A 25,442-nucleotide genomic window follows, 5' to 3' on the forward strand; every position below is an offset into this window, starting at 1 on the left:
AGCCTTGCTTAATATTAATTTGCGCAGACAGCCATGGAAAGCACCGAAGCAATCCATCTTCAGGTGATATAATAGTGGTAATTAAATTAAAATTGAAATTAAATAGAGACTGATGAACGCATAATCAGTGTGACATACATAACAGCCGTAGGTGGGATTTTACTCAACATATGTGTCCTGGTGCATAATACACATATGGTAACATACATGAATAAAATGCCACCTACGGCTGGTTTATAATTCACACCGATTATGTTTCTCATGAAGATTGAGAGTCAATATGACTCACTCTGTCTGCATAAGCTTGAAGAATAAATTATCAGAATTTCACCTGAATACATGGTTGTCTGCACTATAGACACTGTTAAAAAAAAACTGTCAAAAGATTGGCAAACAATAAATGCACAGACATGCACATTTTGTGGAAAAACACCATTATTTTCCAATTTTTTCCTGAATTTTTATACTTAATGTGTAATGTTATATATATGGTATATACGTAAATACAATTTACCTTAAAATTATGAGAAAAACATCAAATTGATAGATGACCTTTATATGTAGAGCTACATATTTACAAGCTTATTTCTCAATTTGTATAGATTTGTATGCAATTTAGCAAATACTGTATAAACAATCCAATATGTTTACATTTGTAGGTCACGAGGCAAAGTGTGCAGCCGATATCAGTTGAGTCTGGAGTCTTAAATCAATAAAATTACATCTTATTTTCATGAGGAAAAAAAGGAGAAAAAATAGAAAGAAAGGAAAAGCAAGAGAGAGAAATAAATGTCATTTAGCGCGGTTATTGAGTTGGGGATTTACAGATAATGTCTGTAATTTCACAGATTTCCCTATACCATTTAACAGAAAACCTCTTGAAGAGGAGGTTATTTTCTGTGAAATTAGAATTTTTGTACAGTGTTGTTTAAGCAAGACTTCCAGAATCTTGTTTTTTCATTTTTCTAGCAGTCTGATTAAAGAGCATCTCTCAGATCAGCTGTGAGAGTCATACATCTTTTCCTACCTCCTTTGTTAACAAATTGGGATTTTTTTTAGTATATTGTACCTTCAAAAGATGATTCAGCAATCTTAACACAAATGTTTAGGCTCAACAAAAGAAAATAAAGCAACAGCTTTCATCAATCTGTTTGCGTTATGACAACTTCTAATGAAATTATGTTCAACTAGTAAACTATATTAAGTTAAGAAAATGAGTCTTTCCTCTATAATCAAAGGTGATTTTAATTGGCACTCACTTAATAGCTGGTACCAGAAGTAGACGTTGTAAGTTATTAAAAATTAAGTTGCTCCAAATAGTTTTTTCAAGTTTTACTTGTGAAAGAACAGGACAACTAGCATACAAGCTTAACTGTCTGATTTTGTCCAGGTGTGTTTAACAGGCAGGGGAAATGGACATAAACTTCTTTAAAATTTGGATATCAAGCAACTTTCATTTAGTTACTACAACTTCAATTTAGTTTTAAATCAATAAAGGTGGAAATTTGAGTTTAAATTAGACACAATATTAAGTTGATGCAATCACCAACATGATTACATCAATACAACTCATTTAAATATTGTTTAAAACTTAAAATGTGTCCAAATCCATAAATAGGATTTATTTTCCTGCAATCATGCATGTAATTAAGTGGTGGGAAAGGAATCCTAAAATACTTTCTAGAGTGTAGTATGATTTTAATATGTCTGGGTGCATTAAGTAAGCAAATCCATGAAGTAAATTGGGTCAGTAATAAAACTATTTCCTTGTTTTTGTGTTTGTTCTCAAGGCCACATATTTGCAGCTCCTGAAGACGCAACATTCAAGACCGTTGTAGGCCCTTTAAAACTGTATTTTGCACGACATCGCTGTGCAGAGAGCAGGTGAAGACGCTGGAGGGCTGGAGGTGCACTGCGCAAGAGTGTCAATGTCACAAGTTTCTATTTCACATGAACTGATATCATTTGAATTTCATCTTTGGCCTTTGCACCTTTAATAGATGCTGTAACACAGTAATAGGAGCCACCAGAAACAGTCCACTTGCAGCGAGCTGAGGTTACTCAATTAGAGGGGCCGGTGGGGCGCAGGACAGTGCCAGGGAGAGAGGGGTGAATGCAGGGAGAGAAGTGAGACTCTGCATGAGTCATCTATCACGTCAGCAATGGAAAAGCTATTTTTAGCCTTGAAGCAGCTGCAGCGGAGACTGATTGGCCCATATGGAAGTGAAGGATACAGGTTCAGAATACATTAACACCTGGAGACAATACAAATGCGCTCACAGACACCAGATAGGGTTGTAAAATGGACTCTGACAATAGCGAGAAGCCAGAAAGCAGCAGAGAATACTGTGAAATAATATCTGTGAATCTGATTTAATGCCATTATTATGTGTTAATGCATTCCTAAACGTTTCCATCTTCAGTGTTTTTTTGTTAACACCAGGTGGCGCCAAGTGTTTTTTTTTTTCTGCATGGATCACTGACTCATTCATTCATTCACAGCAGTGTTACTATAGAGGTCGTCTCCTCTGTTGTGTTTACTACAGTACCACATGCTGCACATGCAGAACAAGCAAAAGGCTGGTTTTGTGTTGTAAGCAGAGTGTTAATTACCAATTTTATGCTCAAAGGGCAGAGCAAACATGAGATGGGAGCTTGGAAGTTCAATCTCCGTGACCTCAACAAAGACATTTTCCTGCTAAAGCAAGAGGTCAAACAGGCATCAGCAGATCTGCACTGCTGCAGAAATCAATGCTTTAGTTTCTCTCTGCTCACCGCAGCAACGTGCACATGACATCTTTTGTCTATGATCAGTCTCCATCCAGCCCAGTCTGTAACCACCCGCCCCCCCGCCCGTGCCATAAGCCATGTTAGAAGGAGCCTTTTGGTTGCTAGGCAGGCACCACCACACCACAGTTGCCAAGGGAATGCCTGCATGCGGAGGCAGCTGGAGAAATGGCGGAGTGTGGTTGGGGGTTGGTGGTTCTAGCAGAGGACTGGTGGGGGGTGGAGCCAGACAAGTTCAAGGCCGCTCGTTTCCTCAGCATGGTGATGGTGGTGATGATGGTGGAGGATGTGTGTGTGCGTGTGTGTTTGGTGAATTGCCGCATGTGTGTGTGGCTTCAGACAAAGCAGGGGGAAGGGATGCGAGTGTGAAAGTGGGTTGGATGTGTGTCTGATACGAAGCAGGGCTGACGTAAGTGCACATGAAATATGGTGGTGATGAGAACAACGGGCTTTGTGGGATAATAGAAAAGCTCCTGTAAGCAGATTCAATTTCCTGCACAGATAAACAAAAATGTGGAATAAAGCAATGGTGCACTTCTGTAATAATTTAATCCTGTGTTACTACGTCTGAGTCCGTTTTTAGGAATCATTAGCACACACGAGTACAGGAGATGTGTGAAATTTGTAATAAGCAGCAAAACATTAAAAAAAAACTCCAAAAAATAGCAAATCCCCCCCAAATTTTTGAGAATCACACTCATTTCTCCTTCATATATGTGAGAGCTGGCAAAAGCAAATATATTTCCCCATAATACAACTCACATTTAACATGCATTCTAATAAGTAGGTTGGTACAAAATAAACTGTTTAGCCACATGTGCCTACATGTCTCTCCAAGAATCTAAATCTTGTCCTTCTGCAGATTGTGTTTTAATAAGACACAGTGTTTGCCAAGCATGAGGGGTGAAGCACGCAATGTAAAAAAAAAAAAAAAAAAAGCAAACAAAAACAAAACAACTGTAAAAATCTGGCAGCAAGTGTGCCGTTAAAAACATGTTTAAGAACTGCTAAAAACTGCAACATTCAACAACTGTAAAAACCGTGAACATATCAATACAATACAATCAAATATCTGCAAAATAATTTGTTATTTTAAATACAGTAATAAAAAATGTAGAAAAAAAAATTAAAAAGTGTAATTTTACAGTCAAATGTTGTAAAAGAACAAAGTACTATTTGAGGTGGAAAACATATTTGTGATGGGGACATTATTTTTTAAGTTTGGCCTGTTTTTTATTATTATTATTTTAGGGTTGATATGTAAATTAATACTTTTTTCAGGGATTTTACCAGTTGTTATCTGTAATTTAACTTAAAAGGTAAAAACTGTAAAACAACTTGTTTTTAAAAAAGTTAGGATTGAAAACTGTTAGAAGCAGTCTCTTTTAACAGTGTAGCTTGAAAAACTAATTTACACTGAATTTTTTTATGCAAAAATGCAGTTGCAGTCTCACAAATATCAATAGATTTTGATGTACATAAAACAAGGATGTATTTATGTTTTATGTGTTTTCAGATGATGCAGATTGTTAACAGGAATCAAACTCACTGAATTCCAGTTCGATAATGACTGCCGCAAAACAGACGCATCATAAAATAATACAGAGCAAGACCAGACATGTTGCTCGCACTTTCACACAAAAAAGTTTTTTTTGCACATAATAGAGTAACAACACACATAGTGAAATAAATGGAAACACAATCCTTTGGGCTGTTGGAAGCAAGTTAAGCCTCAAATTGCAGTTGCGAAACTCCGAAATTCCAAATCCAGCGAGTAAATAAATGGGGAAGTAAAAGCTCGAATATCTCTCTTTGAAATGCTGTGAGGCACAATGTAGGGCAAAATGGAATTACTCAAGTAATCTAAGCACCAAAAAATGGCACAAGACAAGAGTAAAAATACTTTTTGAAAGCACTTCTGCTTTCAGCTTTAAACCTTGTGTGGCTTTACTGAGTGAGATGTTGACCTCTGACCTCACTGTGGACGGAAGAACGTTCCTTAACTGCTGTTGATAAAGTTACACTTCATCCATTACATCCTATTTGTAGGTATTTGCAGAACTTATATTTGATGCAACTTCATACATTTTTGGATTGGTATTACCTTCAATCCCTACAGATGATTTTATCTCTACCAGTTCTTGGAAAACTTCATATAAGGAGTACATTATAGTCAAATTCTTGTTTTTATTGATCAACTGTGGGACTTTGAATGCAGCAAATGATAAATTTGCATTCAGGTGGACACTGAAAAAAGGTCCAACTCAAAAGAACTGCTTCAATCCGTGGCACACAATTTAATTAAGTTTATCCAAATTGGGTTAGCAAGAAACATTAATGCCACTAATTTAAGTTAGATGTACTTAAATCATTTGATTCCTTTCAACTTATCAATGCTGCAACTTAATTTTAGGTAAAGTCAACTTTAAGGTTCAGGTTTTCAAACACAAGTATTATTTTTCATAAGACTTTCTCCTCTTTTCTTTTCTTTTGTTTGCCTTTTCCTTTAATTCTTCAAGAAGAAAACAGTGATTGAGTTGCAGCAGACAAAGATGCTTAAGAAGTAGGAAATCCTATTTTAGGCCTTTTTTTGAAACAAAATGTAGTAAGAAAATGTAAATGTAAATGAAAATGTACAGCTCCAAAACACTTTTAACAGTGTAAAACATGGATCACATCCATGTAACATCCGCCATTCAGTGCACAAAAGGCCATGTAGGAGCCCAAACTGGCATCCAGGGGCCTCACTAAATGTCCCTGTGAGGAAATGTGAGAATGAATTCTTATCTTTGCTCCATTAACTTCAAGAGCACCACCAGGAGAACATACGCAGACTAATAAACACAAGCGAGGGACTGTGTAACAGGTCATGCTGTTATTGGGACCTCTTCATAACATGGTGCGCAACACTCATGCCCTGGTTATAAACTTGAACCACTCCCGTAAAGGAGACGCTGTTACATGGAGGCTGGAGATGGAAAAAAAAAACTAAAAGGTTAATGACACCCAGAGAGAGAGCGAGAGAGAGAGAGAGAGAGACTCTCGCGCGGAGACACAGCGGACAAAAACGTGACTAGGCAGCCCTAAGAGCTGTTATGCAACCGCTGACCTACTAACACATATTTCCAGAAAGGGAGCCGGAGAAACTGGAGCAAAGTGTCCGGCAGCGCACAACACGCAGCCAGCTCGAGCCAAGAGACCGAAACAGCATCCAGAACGACCCACTGACTGACGGAGAGAGAAGGAAAAAAGGGAGAACAGAGTTCATTTTTTTAAGGGAGGGAAGGTTTGTGTTTCAAAAAATAAAAAAATAAATAAGAAGACGGAGACGAGAGAAGGAGGAAACGGGAGCGAGACAGCTTTTGTGTCGGGGAAGCCTGAGTCGTTTTTCCTCCTCCTCCTCCAGGACGCGGAAAAGGTATGTTCTGTTTTTGCGGTTATTTTTTTGTGTGTGTGTGTATGTGTGTGTGTTTTGTTATTTGTATGTGCTTCTGTTCTCTAAATCTAATCTGTAAATGATAAATACCAGCTTTGTGCTTTATGCGTGTTTGGAGTCGAGGACATGATGCTCATGGCCGGTTATTGTTCACATGGCGACTCTCCGATCCGCCGGCAGATTCCCCCCTTCCTGCGTCCGTCCGTGACTTTGAGACGTTTGCGGCTCTTTATTTTTTTCAATTTGTTTTTCTTATATGTTTCACTTAATACCCGGGCTTTAACGTTATCTTCCCGGCTCTTTGACTCACATTGAACCCATTCCGACTTGGGAAAAACGTGTCTTTACGCACACGTTATGCGCTCAATGTCAAGGCGAGGTAATTTCCCCCCTCATGGTGGTGTTTTCCAGGGATTGTGGGGGTGCAGCTGCTGCGCTCAGGTTGTGTTGTCTGGTTTAATGCAGACACATAGATACACAATACTATAGGAGCTGCTGCACGTGGCATGCTGCAGATCTTGTGTGCTTTTCTTTATGTAGGTCACTGGATCACTTTACATGCTGAGATGTGAATTTCTTTGGCTGCAAAAAAGATGCAAACATGAGCTGGGGTAAATCTCAGTTTAATTATAGTGGAATATATGTGGGGAAAGTCAGAGTGCATGTTCTATTTTGTGCAAATATTAGGATTAATATTGTGCAAAAGAGCAATTTGCTGGGAAATAAACTCATCTTTTCATGGTTTAATCGTCTTACTATTAGACAATAAGTGCTCAGGTTCACTAGAGACCAAAATGTCTGCTTAAAACTGAGTCACTGTGATTCTTCTTTACTGTAAAGGTGAGTTAAGTAAAGCACAGAGCGTTGCTTTGAGGGAGTTGGAGGGGATGACATAACCGGCACACAGCAGGGAGAAGCAATAAACAGCAGCTCCCTCCTGGGACACGGAGGTCTGTAATTGATTCCCGTTCACACCCTGCACTCTTCATACAAATTCTAATCTCTAAATCAGATATTTAGTGAAAATCTGAGATGCTTTCTTCAGTGATGTAACACAGCTGCTCAGTGTCTGCGAGTTATTTTTAACTCCACAAAAGAGAACATGGAGCAGAAATAAAGCAGGCTAAACCAGATATAACATCCCCGTTTGTGTTGGGTTTTTTTGTTGTTGTTGTCTGGTTTGTCTCATCAAGCTCCCAGCAAAGTCTTGGCGTGACTTTGTTGTAAAATTAGAATAACAAGTGAAAATCCAGGATGTGATGCAATGCACGGAAACCCCTGTCTGGCGAAGGCAGTTCTGGTGAGTCCGCCTTTGCTGCCAGCTGGTCTGGTTTCAGAGTCGCCTGCGTTGCTCCGTCCCAGCCAGCTCTCTGAATATAGGTCAAACCTGTATCTGGGTGAAGAGGCTGATGAGGTATACAGGGCACATCGTGGACTACTTTAACCACACCATGTGTTGCTCTGAGGAACACAAGACCACAGATTCCCCAAAGACTGAACAAACTTAAAGTGTTTCTCCAAGTTTTTCCTTTTCTTAGCATCTGTTAATCAGCACTTTAGTTTTTTGGCTCCTGATGACTTTTATTTTACAAATCTACTCACTGTAAGTAGCTGAAACTTTTTACTTTGATGAAAAGTGCATAAATTTCACTCCCTCTTCACCAGATTTGTAATCTTAACTTTCCAGGTAAACATGCTTTATAGCTGCGTGTTGCTTTGAGTTAAATAGAACAATAGCATTCAGGTCTCGGTATCTGACCTGGAATGTCTGGATTTCTGTCTCCTAGTTTTGTTTGACACAAAGCCGGAGGGCAAAATGGAGGCTCCTAGCCAGGGCCCCTCCACGTGTGTGGTGTTGGATCATTTAAAAGATGGAGGAGGGGAAGAGGATACCATGCGTTTTACTCACACTTGCCTCAGAGGAGGTCAAAGGTGAAACATTCCTCCCTGAGCGGCAAGTGCCTGTGAACTGCTGCAGAATTGTGTGCTTTTCTCAGCTAAGAAAATAGAAAACACAGAAAAACAAGCTGCTCAGAGGAGCTGCAGTGAATCATTCCTTTTAATGGGGGAATTAGCCTGTGCACAAAGAGCCAATTACACAGTGTACCAGTATCTCTTTACTTTCTAGCATTAGTCTTGGCTTTTTATGTCAGAGCACAACATGCGCAGAAAGGACAGTGAAAAAGGAGGACTGCAGGGCATTAACAGCCAGTAACCTGTAGCTTGTGCTGCTATGTGATATTCATGTGTTACACAAGCTCTGCTCCGCAACAAGAGAGATTCAGAGCACGTACACTACGAGCAACAACAGCAGCCCCTCCCCATGCAGTTCAGAGCCGGTTATATGTGAATTTGGCTGCAGAGAAGGGTGTGTGCTCTGACGTCAATGCCACATCCAGATCTCTCACTATCATTTTTCATTTGCCACTGATTCAAATTGTTATGCGCCGCATTCAGGCGTCACGGGGTTTCTAGAGCGGACAGGACTTAATGTTGCATGAAAATCGCCGGGGCTTTCATAATCTGATTTTTAGGCAGATGACGTTATTCAAGTATGACTCTCTTGTAGTCCTTCCCGCTGCAGATTCTGTAAAATTCCTCTCATGTCGACCAACTGAATTCCTCCTGTTACCCCCCCCCCAAGTCCCTTGCTGCCGCTTGCTTCCTCCCTCCCTCGCCCTCTTTCTGTCGCTCTATTTTTAGAGTGCACTCTAATACTCTCTTTCCCTCTCCTGCCCTCCCTCCCTTGCAGTCCCACTGACCTATTTTATGGCGCACCGTCAAAGACAGGAGGAGTGTTTACTGCTTAGCGTCGTTTCTAGGTCAGTGGGACAGCACAGACGTATGTGTGCTTCCTTTTCTCCCCGCCTTTTGTTTTGCGCCCCACTCTCTGCACGTCTTTATGAAAATTATTCAGGGTTGGAGGGAGAGAGAAAAGATTGGGGGGGGGGGTTACCCTTACATTTTTCCACATCTGTTGGTGGTTTGTGTTTAAATCCTTTTCTGTAAGCTGCAGCTTTACATGAGTTCTTAAAGGAGAAGACGCAAACAAGGCAAGAGATGGTTAAAAAAAAAAACTGAATTAGCCTGCAGAATATCTAAGCCTCGCCCCAGAGTTACAACATAACACAGCGTCATGAAATAAATGGTTAATTAATTAGAGCAGTTTTCAAGCTGTTTCAAGGTCACAGTTTTCAATGTGTGATTATGTAACAGGGTCACTGACTCTGGAGGGAAGCAGAGAAATGCGGTCTGTCGAAGACATTCACTAGATTAAATTGTTTTGTGGCATTGACTAGTTGGTACAAGGCAAGTGGTTCGTGTTATTGGAACAAAACCCTCCAGCGGAGGTCGATGCGAGTCTGGTGTAGCTGAACTGGCAAACTTTTGTTCTACTCTCTGAGAGACTTTTTCGCTGTTTGAACAACAAGAACGGTCTGATCTGTTCCTTTTGTTCCTCTGTGCTTGCAATGCATCTGGTGTCATTTTCAAGGCTTTACCTTTGCAAGAATTTTTGAAAACAGAGCTTGCAGTTATTTTTTATTAATAGCAGACCACAGATAGGACTAACTGCACTAACAGATGTGTATTATACCATGTAAAAAGACGACTCTTGCAGCAGTTTTGAATGAAACATGGAGCCATAAAGTTGCAGAGAACATTAAAATTATTGCTGCTTAACAGAAACTCATAAAACAATGAATGTATGTTATTTACTCAAACAATTTAGTGTCCATTAAGCGGTAATTATGCTTCACAGAATCTGGTTTCCAATGTTTGAAATTGCATGCCCCGAAAAATACCATAACATTTTCAGAGTGACGGGACTAATGAAAGCTTTTCTAATGCTAAAAGGTCATATTTGTGCTCCGTGTAATTCCAGCGCCGCGAATGAAAAGCAACACCAGAGTCATTGTTACCCAGAGGCACAGTGGCCTAGATTATTTCACTGGCTCTGTGTGTCATAAAAAAAAAAAAAAAGATGTTTTCATGTTTGCAAAGAACTCCAGGGCTCTGTGTAATGGTGTGTTGTTAATTAATGCATATCATCTGTGTAATGCTGCGCAGCGAGAGTGCAGCAAAAATGAATCAGAGCTAAAACAAGAGAAGATCTAGTCATTACATAATGCCGGACTGCCGTCAACAATCGTCTACACTGCGTTTGGCATTGTTTTTGACTTTGTGATGCAAGACGTGTTCTGAGGGCAAGGCTTCCTGTTGGGCTGCGATGTTGACACCGCACAAGGAAATTCAGCCGCTTGTGGTGTTGTGTAATTTCAGACAGTGCAATGGCTAGTGGAGAGACTGAGATGCCGCTGGGCTGTGACGGAGCTGCCCCAACACAGGCACATTTAAAAGCAGAAATTCTAATTTGTGGCGCTTTGGGGAAAAGAAACTGGACTTCTCTTTTACGTTCTTGAAGATGTTTCACTTTGCATTCAAGATAAGAGATGGAATAAAAACCTAAAGGAGAAGTGACCATGTCATAGAGAAATTCAATTATTTGTTTCATCATACACATTGCTATAAACTACTGCAACGTGGAGGTAAATTGATGATACACCAGATATATCCTCTCCGTCCTCTCCTCATCTCCGAATGTGTCAGTCTCTGCAGAGCTGGCATCAGGTCAGCCTGCCTCAGTCATCGCTATCTGACAGAGCTCTGTCTTACACAAGAGCTCTGCAGCAGCAGCAGCAGCAGCAGCACGTACACATGTTTAGTCCCGGCCACAACCCTGTCTACTTGTTTGTGCTGCTCAGACTCTGCATCCAGCCTTATTTTCTATCTGGAAACACAGACAAGAAAGACAAACACTTGGGGTTACGTCATAGATTTTTGGTACAGACTCTGCATTGATGTCACACTGTAGATGTTACACCACAGCGAAGGTTTGCCTTGCAGCTCATAAATCTAATTTGATCTGACTCAAATGTAAATGTATGCCACAATGATCTGCAGTGATTTTACAGCTAATCTAACTCTCCCTCTGCTTCTGTCCCCCTCCCTCCTTCTCTTTGACTGTCTCAGTAACCCACTTAGTGGTCAACAAACAGCGGCACTGAAGCTGGATCCTCAAGGAGCCCCGAAGTAGACAGGTTGACCTACATCCCGTTTAAGACACTGAGAGAAACAGGGCAGCAGCCTGACAGGCATCACAGCTCTGCTGAAGATTGAGGAAGACAGTGATAAACTCAAAGTCACCTCCGGCGAGACTCCAAAGACTGCTCCTACTAGACAGTTGGAAGACCCTTCGCACAAAACAAAAACTTGCTTCTTTTTTTTAAGTTCCTCGTTCAGAACACTACTTCAATGTCTGAGGTTTTCGTGGAGTTCCACCTCTTTTTAATCTTCTTGGCTAATTTGGACACTTGAACGTTTTACTCTTGAACTCTAAGTAACAGAAATCAATGAGGCTATCGCTTCGAGGAGCACAAATACCTCATCCAGAAGTTTTTGCTGATCCTGCGACATAATTCAAACATCTTAGGAACAGATCAGAAGGCTCATATAGTTCTACATCTTTTCCCTTCCCCCTTTGCCCTTTGCTAGAGTCACACTCTGGCCCCCAGCTGGAGAAAAATGGAAAGTCTCAGCCTACACATCCCATCCACCAGCAACAAAAATGCCATGGAGGTCGATGCGTTTTCCCCCTACAGTGAAGACCTCCACTCCCCCGACCCTGAAAGTGGAGGACGGACCAGCCGCCAGGGTAAAGGCAGCAAACCTACGGTGACGTCCCGTCGCAAGCGAGAATTCATTTCTGATGAGAAGAAAGATGCTTCCTATTGGGAAAAACGGAGGAAGAACAACGAAGCAGCCAAGCGCTCGAGGGAAAAGCGGCGCCTCAATGACATGGTGTTAGAGAACCGGGTCATGGCGCTGAATGAGGAGAACGTTCGTCTCAAGACGGAGCTCCTTCAGCTCAAGCTGCGCTTTGGCCTCATCAGCACAGCCTCCTACATGGAGAAAAGTCAGCAGATCTCCAACAGTGCTGCTGAGAGCAACACTGGTAGCAACGGGAGCAGCACCAACGGCACCCCAAACAGTAACGCCTACCTCTCAAGCAGTGGCTACTCCAGCGCATCCCAGGTGATGCTGAATTCTGACTCATCTGAAACTGAACAGTCGAGCCGTGGCGAGCGTCACTCGGCGCTCCACAAGTATTCTCCACGGGGGTCAGTGTCTGACATGTCTGACGGCTCCTCCAGAGACAGCCCTGAACCAATGGGCTACAGCATAAAGAAGGAGCCCTCAAGCATGGAGATGGCTGGACTGGAAAGCAGCAGGATTCCCAGTGGCATCACTAATGGGATGCCCAATGGAATGCCAAGTGGAGCTTACCATGGCAACCACACTGCTCTGGTTTCTCCTCACCAGCAAAGCGCCCCATTGGCTGAAAGTGCCATGGACTACCAGCATCACCAACAGCAGCAGCAGCAGTGCCACATGGAGGCCTCCAGCTCTGCTCCTCAGGCCACTTCTGCACAGAGAAGCGTCATTTTGTATCGCTCCAGCAGCGGCTGTTACCCCATGGAGAGCCAGCGGCCGGAGGAGCAGCAGTCCCAGCAGAGCAGAGCGCCTCAGCACACCCTGACTTCCAAGTTCTCCGACTGCTCAGTGACCATCAGAGAGGTCGCTGAGAAGCTGGAGAGAACGAGGACCCTGGACTCGCCACAGTATGAGTACACCAATGGTCACTCTGAGTCAGCAGAGGAGCTTCAGCAAAGGTACGATCAACAACAGCGTGACCATCGCTGCAGCTACCAGGGTCAGGAGAGGAATCTTCAGCACACTGAAAGCCACCAGAACCCCTTTGCCCCAGATCTGATCCACAACAATGAGGAGAGCAAGTCCTCCTTCATACAGCACAACGGCTACCTCAACACACTGGATGAAGAGCCCCCTGTGCTCACCTATGAGGGAGGCCCCCGAGCCAACGGCTTCTATCAGGAGAACTCCTCTGCTAAAGACACCTCCTCGAGTGATGGAGACCCTCGTAGCTCCGATAAGGAGGGCTCCACGGATGACGAGTCCCCCTCTTCATCCTCCTCAGACATCAGCAGCTACCACCAGAAGACAGAGGGAGTTGCCAGTTTGCACAGCGAGTGCCAAGCTGAGGTCAAAGCCACTGCCCTGCCCCACAAGCTCCGCCTCAAGTACAGAGCTCTGTCCAGCGGGGCGGCTGGGGTTCAGATAGAGGGCATGATCAGCACCTCCATGTCCCCTTCCCCAACTTTGCCTCAGCACCCTTACTTAGCTCTGCCCAGCAACCCTCCCAGTGGCCAGGCACATGAGGAGAGCAAAGAGGTGGAGAATGAGACTGAGTACGTGGAGGAAGCCAAGCCTCAGGTGAACGAGAGGCCGGAGGCTAAAAAGGACAGTGGGAAAAAGGGATCCAGCAGCGGGAGGGGTGGGCGCAATAAGAGGCGAGATTAAGGACCAATAAGAACAGCTTGAGCATTTTTCCCGTCACCTTTGTGTTGTCTGTAGCCGACAGACAACCACGACTCACGTTGGCACTTTGCAAGAACAGACAAGAAGCCAGTGATCTGTGTGAGGTGTATTTAGGATGTGATTTCACCATTGAATTTCACTGTGTCACCTGTACCCCCCGTCCTTTTCTCTCTCCTACCTCCCACCGATCCCTCCAGTTAAAGTAATAGATTAACGAGGGATGCGACAGAATGAAACTCTCCAGAGCTGGAGTTTGGGATATTCCCCTTGTGGACATGACTCAATTATTCATTATTGTAAACTGCCTTAGTGGCTGGCCAGTGTTTATTGTGGCATTATGGGAACATTCCTTTAACCAAAGACACACATCCTTCCTTTACAATCTCCCTTTTTTGGCAGAGAGTTACATTCTTCCTCCCTCTCATCCCTCTTCTTCCTCCCCTCCACCCTCTGAACCATCTGCACACGAGTCCCTCTTCACTCTTGAAGCACTTAGATTGTATATTACTGTGACATATAAATTTGCATATATGGAATATATATTTTAAGAAGAAAAACGTGGCAAAAACAATAAAAAATATAGCAGTGGGAAGTCGTAGACTTTAAAGTGACCAGTTTGTTGTTTTGAGACACCTTGTAAAGTCCCTCTTTGTCTAGAAAATGCCTCAAAGATTTTCTTTTACTAAAAGTGTGAGCCACAACTTGTAAAAAAAAAAAAAAAAAAAAAAAAAAAAGATTTTTTCAGGCTTATAGTTCAGATTGGCGTCCTTGATCAGACGATCTGAGCTCTTTGACGCTCAATGCTGTCATAAAAGTCAAGGCCAGTTATCTGCATATCAGTCAAGGCTATGCAGTCTCACATCACTGCTGGCGAAACTTGACAAGCACAAGGTGAGCCTTGTTTGCCAGCCATTTGACAAAAATCGATACAACTTCATTTCAAGGCAAAAATTGTCTAATAAATGAAACAGCTCTCGAGTCTCAACCAGCAAAGCTGCTCTCTCTCTTCATAAGGTGCCTCTTTATTGTGTTGTTCCTTGTCCCCACGTCGCCAACGTCTTAACAATCCCACTCACCTCCACACTGAATTGTTTTAGCTACAGTAGCTGCAGTAGATCATACAGTATGTACAAGTTTAACTGTTTCACTTCCTGGTGCCTGCCTCTGGCCACTATGTATAAATGTAAAGTTGTCTCTCTATCTCTTGTATACTGCTGTCATTATTTTATTTTTATTTTATTAATATTGTTATTTTCTATCGTATTCGGTTTATTATTTTGGCTATTATTATTATTATTATGTGTAATTTTCTGTCATCCACTTGTGTCATTTTGCTCTATGCTCTTCCTGGTTGTGCTGTGTATTTACCCATGCTACCCTTTGCCCCAGTTACCATTTGTATTCTGTGTTACTGTATAACCTTTGTCGTTTGCCGAACGGCTTTCCGGAAATGACAAAAAAAAAAAGGGAAAAAAAATTGAATAAGGCGTGTCCCGAAGTGATTATGTATTGCTATACTTCACGTGAATATGCAAATGGTTTAAAAAAAAAAAAAAACACTCATTTTTGATTGTGAAAGATTCAAAATGGGGGAAAAAATAAAAGGTTGTTGAATTTATGTACGTCTCCTTTGAACTTTTTGAGTCACTCTGAAGAAATGCATCATGAAAGTGACACAAACTCACATCCAGAGCAGCTGAAGCTGATTCACAGACAGACAACATCCCAGTCTGCCAGCAGCGCTCGGTGTGAGTCGACACAGCCAGAAAAACTTCACTGATTCACCAAGTCACCACTTCATACCACCTACTGGCACACACTCACTGAAATGGAGGCATGTGGCACAGCAGCAGCACAGGAGATCAGCCTGAATATTCATGGGATATATTTCCTACACACAGTCGCACACTACACATGAGTGCAACAGAAACCACAAATGTAATATTTCATAAACAGGTTGGATTATTCAGCATATAAAATATCACACATCATTGACTGCTTTAATTAACTGGCTGTGAGGGCAAAGCAAATCAAATATAAAGAGCTTTACATGAGGCAAAATGTATTAGAAGAACAAGGAAAAACTTTCAGTGGAGCTAGAGAGTGGAAATAATATTTAAAATTGAACCAAAAGTAGGAGTAGAAAAAATTAGGCTGCATAAATCAGTATTTTATAGTAACAAGCAGTCAGTTTTCAATTATGCCTCATTCATTTTAGCCTTTGAGCCCAATAATTTGGTTTTACGGCCCAAAAATGTGTGATTTTAATAACTTAACCATCATTTTACGGCACACGGCTGTTTTTATTTCACCTGTTCTGCCTCAAAGTGCAGACAAAAGTAGAAAACAGCCGTTAGCGGCTAAAGAGAGAAGCATTTCCCTCAGCAGCTTAGACCAAAACAGATATAAAAGGAGAAAGATTATTGGATTTGCATTCGTCAAATAGCCAGTAGCACAACTCCAAATTAATGCTGCGCCATGTCTGCTATGTGTAAATAGGAAACTGTTTGTTCAACAAGGTGATGATATGTCAGTGTTGGTTTGCCAGTACAGCTTGTTCTGCTGCCTGGAAACAGCCAAAAAAAAAAAAAAACACAATAAAATAAAATAGAAATACTAGTTTAATTAAAAACAACAAAAAAACAAAACATGAGAGGATCACCAGGGATCTGATTCAACACCTTTTACAGTCACTAAACTGATAGAAATCTCACACCAAGCAGTGTTTACTTTCTTTTTCTGGCGGAGTCCAGAGTTGCTCAATGCCACCAACCGATATTGTGTTTTATTTGGAAGAAGAGAGAGAGAAGGAACACTCAGTGTATCAGAGTACAACAAGCAAAAAAAAACAAGTTACACAAGTGTCTTGGGAGAAGACTGCGAGTGCCGAACATAGCAGCCCCTCTGTCCGACCCTGGAACAATATGGCTGATGGGAACAGCAGGTTGGCAGGAGGCCGCTGACGAAGGTTACATAAGAACCCATTACAGGAAGGAGAGCCTATCAGATGCAGAGGTGTTGCAATTTCAAGGAAACACCCAAGTTTCTTTATTACTCCAGGACAGCAGGTCCGTCCAGAACAGGCCCTCCTACTCTGGCTCCTCATGTGAACTCGTGTTTTGATCCTTCATCGTTTATTACTTCACATTGTGCAATTTTTGTGACGCACATAAATGCATCCGCAGCCGTTCTTGTCCTTAAAACACAGGAGGGATGTTTAGAAGCTGCTGACCACAGATAGATAGATTGGCTATTTTACATCTGTAATATGAAACTGCAATTCACTTCTGTTCTCCGTACCACCCACCAGCCAGCTACAACAAGGTGACATTCCTGAGAAAACCGCAGTGCTTTGTAGTGCATTATTCTTCCCTCATTTTCTCTCCTACTCCTCCTCCTCGCTATCTCTATCTCTCTCTCATTTCCCCCTCTCTTCTTCTTTTTTTTTTTTTCTTTTCAGCCCGTCTTTGAGCTGTAAAAAAGCTGCCTTGTATTGTGCGGAGGCTTGTGAAAACGGGCCAGGAGAGTAAAAAGTAGGTCAGCGAGGACGGTGAGGAGAAGCTGGAGGAGAGAGAGCGAGAGAGGGGTTATTCAGAGGGGAGAGAGAGAGGGAGGAAAGGAGGGGAGGAGAGGTTGCGTCACAGCGCTCTACAGTGTAAACTTGAGCAAACTACTCAGAAAGAAGCTCTCTTGTTGCTGCCTGAGGGAACAGGTCAGTAGCGCATGCATTACAAGTATCGGTTTGTCGTTGCATCAAAAAAGAAAAAAAAAATTACACACGCTGGCTGTTCCATTCCTCAAAGTTAACAGGATTATGTATTGGAAAGCTCCGTGACATTTTCACACAACTGTAGATCATTAATATTATTATGATCATTACAACATCAGGAAGCTCTTGTGTAGATTTGTCGACCCTTTGTCAAATCCCGAAGCCCATTCGTGTGATTTTAGCTTATTACATAACACTGACTTGGGTGAAAATTGAGAAAAATCGTAAATTTCCACCTTGATGAATGTCATTCAAGCAGGTAGAAACCCAGATCACCTGACAGTGACTCATGAATACCAAACTGAATGATTTGGATTGACCTAATTTGGAATTTTCTCCCACCCACACCACAAACAAATCCAGCTGTCCCTCAGGTGCGCACAGCAGTAGCACAGGTATGACAAATCAAATCGGCAGATATGTAAGAAAACGAATGAGCTAAAGAAAGTTGGTAGGTCAAAGCGAGGAATGAATGTGTGCGTGAAAGAAGCAGAGCGAAGGGGGGTGTTGGCCCTGCGCTGCCTGCAGTGATCAACAGCCCTGGATGGTTATGTAACTGGGATGCTGCAGTATGTAGGTCAGCAGCGCAGGGAGAGGCAGGGATGAGGTTAGGAGCATGAAGCTGCAGAGTGTGTCTCGGTATGCATCAGATTCCTCTCAGTCCATGCACGGAGGATGTGCAAGTGCAAATCATGGTGAGCAGATGTCAAATACCATCAGAAATCCCTGCCTAATGAGCTGAAATTCTCCTACTGAGAGGAGGAAATGATCAGAAGCCGGATGCTGCAGAAAGTCGTTGTGCAACAAAGCCAAACGGACATTTAAACATTAACTCGGTTGTTGTATAGAGAATGTTTGCTTTTTGCATTCCAGTACTCATAAACGTTGGATCACAAGGTGCTCCCTCTTCGGATTTTGTGTTAAAATAATTTGACAGCTGCTGATCTTATCAAACAAAACATGCACTGAAAGCCCAAATAAAGTCAGGGTTAGATTGCACTGTAAAACTACTGTAGAGTACTTTGCAGTGTTTGTTTTGACAGGTTTTAAATGGAGTTTTATGAACACATTATTTACATATTTCCCTTATTTTGTTAAATTACAGATAACTATACAGATGTTAAATTACAGATAAGTATTAATTTACATGTTGACTAAAAAAAAAAGTCAAAAACGTAAAAAAATGTCCACATCAAAAATTTTGTATTGTAATAAATTGTAATTTGTTATTGTATAACATTTGACTATAAAATGTATCTTACTTTTTCTGCATTTAAAACAGCTACAATATCAATATTTTACAGTTATCTGCCATTCAAAGAAAAAAAATGTGTATACTAAGGACTGACAACTGGTCACTTTTCAGATTTTCCCCGTTTTGTTAAATTGCAGATAACGTCCCCTTTAAAAATCAGTAATTTTAAAATGGTAATTAGTTTAGTTGGTAAAGATGTCTTTTGTTGTCCTACATTTAAATCAGCAAAATATATTGTTATTTTCCAGATATTTGCAGTTATTTCATAGAATAATTATATATATTAACAATTAAAAACATGTTATTTTATAGATTTTGCCTGTTTTGTTAAATCACACATAATAATTCTAAAAATCACAGAAAAAGATGTTAATTTACATGTTGACTATTAAGGGAAAAAAACAGGTCAAATAAATTGCCTATATTTTGACTGTTTCTACAGTTGTTTTTTTTTTAATGTTTTCTTTTTTCCTTTTTTTCCGGCACCCTTGCTTCCAGATTTTCACCTTTTTTTCTTTTACTTTTTTTTTTTTTTTTACTACAGTGTCAGATGAGTTAGGACTTATTGTGTTGTGTTTCTGTGGAGAAAAAAAAAGTCAAACACAGTAATCAAAACCGGGACACCCAATGGCAGGGTGGTTTGGGTGGAAACCATATAGGCACATGTGTTTTCAGCAGCAGATCTGTGAAACCATGAGGTGCATGTCATTCCACTGCTCTCTCCTCCTACTGTCCAATCAAAAAAAAAGGCTAAAAAGGTCAGAAAATAAACCTCAAAGAAGAAAATAATCAGATATGGTCTTAGTATTAAACACAGAAGGAGAGCTGGTAAAGAACTCTGGAATGCAGTTAATCAATTATTAAACACTTTTCAGCATGACTGGACATGGCGACTAACAGAGTCTAAAGTTCCCTCTGTGAGTATCATTAAAGCTATTAATGCATTTTCTATGCATCCTTTGAAGTTCAGTTGTCATAAATTATTTCCTGTGATGACGACGGTAATGATCTGAATAAATATCTGGGGCTGTGGGTCACCTACTGCCTGCCGAGTCTGTTTCTGATTGAGATAAATTCACAATTTCGAGTGAAAGCAAACCAAAGAGTATGACGAAAGCTGTGTGTTTAATTTGCAACATGAGAAACAAGAAATCCTAAGAGAGAAAACAAAAGGACGGAGGAAAATCGACTCCTCTGTTGAACATGCTTGGTTGGCTGCGGTTCAGGAGAGAGTTATGTTGCCTGCCATGACCCATTCAGTCCCTGCAGCCTCTGTCCGACTCTAAAATAGGTCATTCAGTGCGTGTGCGTGTGTGTGTGTGTGTGTGTGTGTGTGTGTGATGCTACAGATGTGTGCACAACAATGATTTGAGGACTACCAGCTCCACTGACACACGCGCACACACACACACACGCATTGCATTTACATCACAGCGTTAAAAACAGGCCACAAGAAAGTTGCGCGCGGCTGAAATGAAAGTAGGCCACGAGGAATAACTGCTTGTGTGTTGGTGCATGTGTGAGAGATGAATCAGCTTCATGTTATGCAATGCTGAACCACACTTAAGTCCCCATTAGCATATCTTGTGCCCTTGTGCTGGAGGAAAAAAACAGTCTACAGGCGTACGTGTGTCCAAATGGAGGGTTTGGAGAGTGGTGCCACTTTCAGCGTCTGAATTTAGCAACGCATCATGTGGCTGGTGAATTTGTCCGCCTCGTGGACCTTCGACTTTTCCTTCACAGCAGCTATTTGAGTTTGTTATCATGGCCTCAATCTGACATAAGGAAGGTTTTTTCAAAATAATCTTTGTCCTCTTCTATTTATAGTGAATAAAAATACCTCCACTGTTGAAAATGTTTTACCTTGTAAAAATGTACATATGGTGCTCTTTATATGCAGGAAGTGAAATAAGGACTCAGCACCATGACTAAGCATTTCTGCCTTGAGTTGCAATGTATTGGTATCTCTAAAATGACTTCTGAGGTTTCATACAAAACAAACCTAAGCAACCAGTACTATCAACTCTCAGAATGAGGCTTTCTCTATCATTAATTAAATTTTAGTTTATTTATATAGCACACAATTCACAACATATGTCATCTCGTAGCACTTAACGTAAATTTCTAAGGTCTATACCTTACTATGTTAAGCAATGTGTGATGACATATGTTGTAAACTGCGCTATACAAATAAAATTGAATTGAATTGAACTGAATAATAAGCGAAACACCTTTCAAATTTAAACGGAGAATCCAACAATTCAAAGCTGCCTTTGAACTCCATCTGAGGAGCAATGGTTGACAACGGTGGGACGGAACCAAAAAAAAACCCCCAATGGGAGGGGGGAAAACAAAACTCCAACAGAACCAGTCTTAGGTAATGCATTAGACTTCTTCAGAATTGGTTTCTGGCTAAATTACTCCAATATTACAACTTGCTTCTGTGTGGCATCAAGTACATTTGCAGTGTTTGAGCAGTCATAGGTGAGCTGGGGTGCTTGAGCTGCAGCGAGAGGAGAGAGGTGGGTGGAGATAGAGACAGGGACTTAATAGATTTGCAGATTCTACAGGAAGCAACAGTGCAGCACTACGGTATGAGTCCACAGGATCTCTTATTTCTATGCTTTCCATCCATTGTCTATGTAAGCAGCCATGTGGTGCATTCTGCTAGCATAGTGTTTTCAGCAACAATCTTGTTGGCCATTGGCATAAAGTTGAAGCCTAAGGCAACTTTTTGCAAATTAAGGACATCCTGCTTCCACTTGACCCCTCTGGAAATGCCTGAAGAACCTTTAAACTAGCCATTGTCTGTGAAAAATGAAGACATATCAGCAACTGTGTGACTTATTTATCACTTCAAATGTGAACTTTTAGGCAAAAATTGTTGAAGCATGTCACCATGTTGACCTGGTTTTACGTCCAGGAGCAGACAGCCGACACGTGACAGCACTTTTTGTTGTAGGAGGGTGTAGTCTGTACTGGTTTCCAGTTAGACAGCACCAGTCAGTCATCTCTCCTGAAACAACCCATGCTGGGAAACAAGACCCCTCATGTCCAAAAATGCTCCCATGGACATCTAACCATTACATCTTTTTAAACCCAAGAAAGGATTACTTACAAGAAAAAAAAAAAAACAGACATTCATATAAATATATAACTTTGATTCACAGAGATGGGTTTTTAGGAATTTAGTCATTAACCAGAGGAAGACTTTAAAATATTAACTTGAGCAGTAACTTTTTTTCAGGTTAAAACCTTGTAACTAAAAAAAGTGGAAAGTTACACTGTAACACTTTAAAAGTTGCCTAATATTTAACCGGTTGGATTGTTGCAAGTGAGCTTATCATTTATGATTAATAGCTACTTTATTTTTCTTTACACAGGGTTGCACTGTGATAGGAGTGGCGCACGAGTGACTTAAAATGCACTTATCGGCTTTCATAGAGTTAGATTAAAAGACTGATACGATTCTAACGTCTGCACGCTACATATGAAGTTACTGTTCTGCTTTGCGAGTCTTCGCTCTGTTGCTGCTTGGTACCTGGCAACCTCGCAGCATCAACAAGACTCCAGGAAGTCAGTGCACCTGGCCAAGAAAGAGTCTGGCACGAAATAAGACCACAACGTGTCATTTGGATGAAGTAATACAGTGTATGATGTGGTAATTATTAAGCTTAAGAGGTGCTGGTGGGCAGTTTTCATTAACTTTGGACAGACAGTTTAATCGTTTCCCCATGTTTCCAGTCTTTATGCTAAGCTACGCTAGCTGACTGCTGGTTACTGCACAGATATGAGTAGCAATGATTGTCAAAATATCAACTATTAAGAAAAATAATAATAATAATCTGTCCAAATGAGTTTTTATTGAACAAAAATCTGTGCATTGTATTAAATTATTAACAGAAATCAGCAGGGGTTTAATTGTGCCACATAAAAACAGCACATAAGTTTAGACTTATTTACATATACTTTATTTTACTTATGTATTACAGTAAAAGGCTCTCATTAGGCAACTGAGTACAGCTTCTGACTCAGTCCAGACTTGCAAGTTTCCCACGTCGCCATTGAAGAGCTCTGACTCAGATGTTACGAACTCCTCTTTCCTGCTTCCACGTAAAAACACTCATGCTTGTGAGATGTATGTGGACGGTGCAAACATCTCAGTGACATCAGAGGAACACTAATGCTCCTCGTATGCATTAGCTCAAGTGCGCGGCATTACATCCAAGCTGCCACATCATTGCATGAATATTTTAACTGGAGCATCACTGATCAATAAAGTTAATTAAACATGGAGAGGAGCTAGACTACCTGCGCCTGTGAGGTAACACCCTACAGGGAGGCAATAAGGGCTTATATATTGTTTTTAATTTAAAAAAAAAAACAAAAGGTTTGATATTAATGGCGCTTTTGTTAGTGGTTTAATGATGTGCAATGATTCATAAATGAAAATATCCTTGCTGCACATTATGTCCAAGTGAAGAACTGCTTTTGTTGTAGTATCTAAAGACAAATTCACCTTTATAGCTTTTAGTTCTTTCATCCAATCAGGGCTCAAAACGATTGATGGTGATTTAACTTTTGTCTTAATGCAGCAGGAAACACTTACTGGCCTTTATTGATGAAATTTTCTACTTAAGCTGTCAATGATGACACCTACGCAGAGCTAAATATTGGCTAAGCAGCCGTGTTGAGGTAACACATTATAAAAGTGAGGCATTGCTGTAATCACATTACATTACGCATTACTCTTCCTAAACTCAGTAATCACATTGCAGGTACATATCAGGTACAGCTACTATTTTACTTTGACGCAACACAACTTACTGCCAGACGTTTTAGACATAGAAGCGAGAGTTGTTCTCACTTTTCTGTAAAGCGCTTCTTCAGCCGATTTTCACTTTTGCCGCTAGCTGGTATGTGATCAACACAAGGTTTGACGTTATATCGTCAACTGGCGATTAATGCATCTCACATGATGTTGCAGACTAATGCAAAAGTGCAAAGTAGTGTAATAAATAATAAATCACAACAATTATAATATTAATAATTAATAATAAGTGAAGTAATGCATTAGTTTTTAAAAAGGAACAAATATTCAGTTTTGTTTTGTTTTTTTGTAGCTTTCCCAACACTGCTCACTTTGTATGTCATTAGAAGTATGAGGTCTATTCCTGAACATAGTGCTGACCTCTGCTCTTCTGTGTAAAACTTTATTATACACTGCTAAAAAAAATAAATAAAGGGAACACTAAAATAGCACATCCTAGATCTCAATGGAGGAAATATTCCAGTTGAAAAACTTTATTCATTACATAGTGAAATGCACTGGGAACAAAACAACATAAAAATGATCAACGCAATTCAAAGTTATTATCCCATGGATTTCTGGATTTGGAATCATATTCAAAATAAAAGTGGAAAATCACATTACAGGATAATCCAACTTCAGTGGAAATTCCTCAAGACAAGTCGATATGAGGCTCAGTAGTGTGTGTGGCCTCCACGTGCCTGTATAACCTCTCTACAACAGCTGGGCATGCTTCTGATGAGGCAGAGGAAGTTCTCCTGTGGGATCTCCTCCCAGACCTGGATTGAAGCATCAGTCAACTCCTGGACAGTCTATGGTGCAACATAGCGTTGGTGGACAGAACGAGACATGATGTCCCAGACGTGCTCAATTGGATTCAGGTCTGGGGAACGGGTAGACCAGTCCATAGCATCAATGCCTTCATCATGCAGGAGCTACTGACACACTTCAGCCACATGAGGCCTAGCATTGTCATGCATCAGAAGGAACCCAGGGCCCACTGCACCAGCATATGGTCTCACAATGGGTCTGAGGATCTCATCCCGATACCTAATGGCAGTCAGGGTACCTCTGGCTAGCACATGGAGGGCTGTGCGGCCCTCCAAAGAAATGCCTCCCCACACCACGACTGACCCACCACCAAACCCAGTCATGCTGGAAGATGTTGCAGGCAGCAGAACGTTCTCCACAGCATCTCCAGACTCTGTCATGTCTGTCACATGTGCTCAATGTGAACCTGCTCTCATCTGTGAAGAGCACAAGGTGCCAATGGCGAATCTGCCAATCTTGGTGTTCTCTGGCAAATGCCAATTGCCCTGCACGGTGTTGGGCTGTAAGCACAAGCCCCACTTGTGGACGTCAGGCCCTCATACCACCTCATGGAGTCTGTTTCTGACAGTTTGAGCAGAAACATGCATATTAGTCTATTGGAGGTAATTTTGAGGTCATTTTTGAGGCCAGGGCTCTGGCAGTGCTCCTCCCGTTCCTCCTTGCACAAAGGAAGAGGTAATTGTCCTGCTGTTGGGTTGTTGCCCTCCTACGGCCCCCTCCATGTCTCCTGGTGTACTGGCCTGTCTCCTGGTATCTCCTCCATGCTCTGGACACTGTGCTGAGAGACACAGCAAACCTTGCCAGAGCGCGCAGAGATTCAAATCTCTCTTTTTTTTTCAGTACTTTGCATATATGCCTGGAGCCCCATATCATCATACTTCCACCTCTGTGCTTCACTGTCAGGACTATGCATGTACTGTAGCAGTTCTGACCCGGTGTACACTAAACATGCTGGACCCCATCTGAGTAGTACAAATTTATCTTGATCTAATCTGCCCAAAGAATATGCTCCTAGTATTCATCAGGCTTCTTATCATGTTTTTTGTTTGTTTGTTTGTTTGTTTTTTAGCAAAGTATCATCTCGCAGTGCAGTGGC

At 41.4% G+C, this 25,442-nt stretch overlaps 1 protein-coding gene across 1 annotated transcript; it reads left to right on the top strand.

The window, feature by feature from the left end:
* The first annotated feature begins 5,836 nt into the window (after window positions 1-5,836).
* LOC103355951 (nuclear factor interleukin-3-regulated protein-like) lies at window positions 5,837-15,147 on the top strand. Its single transcript, XM_008279930.1, has 2 exons — window positions 5,837-6,205; window positions 11,255-15,147. Exon 2 carries the CDS (start codon window positions 11,807-11,809, stop codon window positions 13,661-13,663), a length of 1,857 nt encoding a protein of 618 aa, XP_008278152.1. The 5' UTR covers window positions 5,837-6,205; window positions 11,255-11,806; the 3' UTR covers window positions 13,664-15,147.
* Window positions 15,148-25,442: the final 10,295 nt, after the last annotated feature.

Source organism: Stegastes partitus, unplaced genomic scaffold (assembly GCF_000690725.1).
Source record: "Stegastes partitus isolate 25-593 unplaced genomic scaffold, Stegastes_partitus-1.0.2 Scaffold176, whole genome shotgun sequence".
Taxonomy (NCBI): domain Eukaryota; kingdom Metazoa; phylum Chordata; class Actinopteri; family Pomacentridae; genus Stegastes; species Stegastes partitus.

Bases quoted from the DNA above. Each gene is read 5' to 3' on its own strand.
- LOC103355951 (XM_008279930.1), top strand. From the start codon at position 11,807: ATGGAAAGTCTCAGCCTACACATCCCATCCACCAGCAACAAAAATGCC.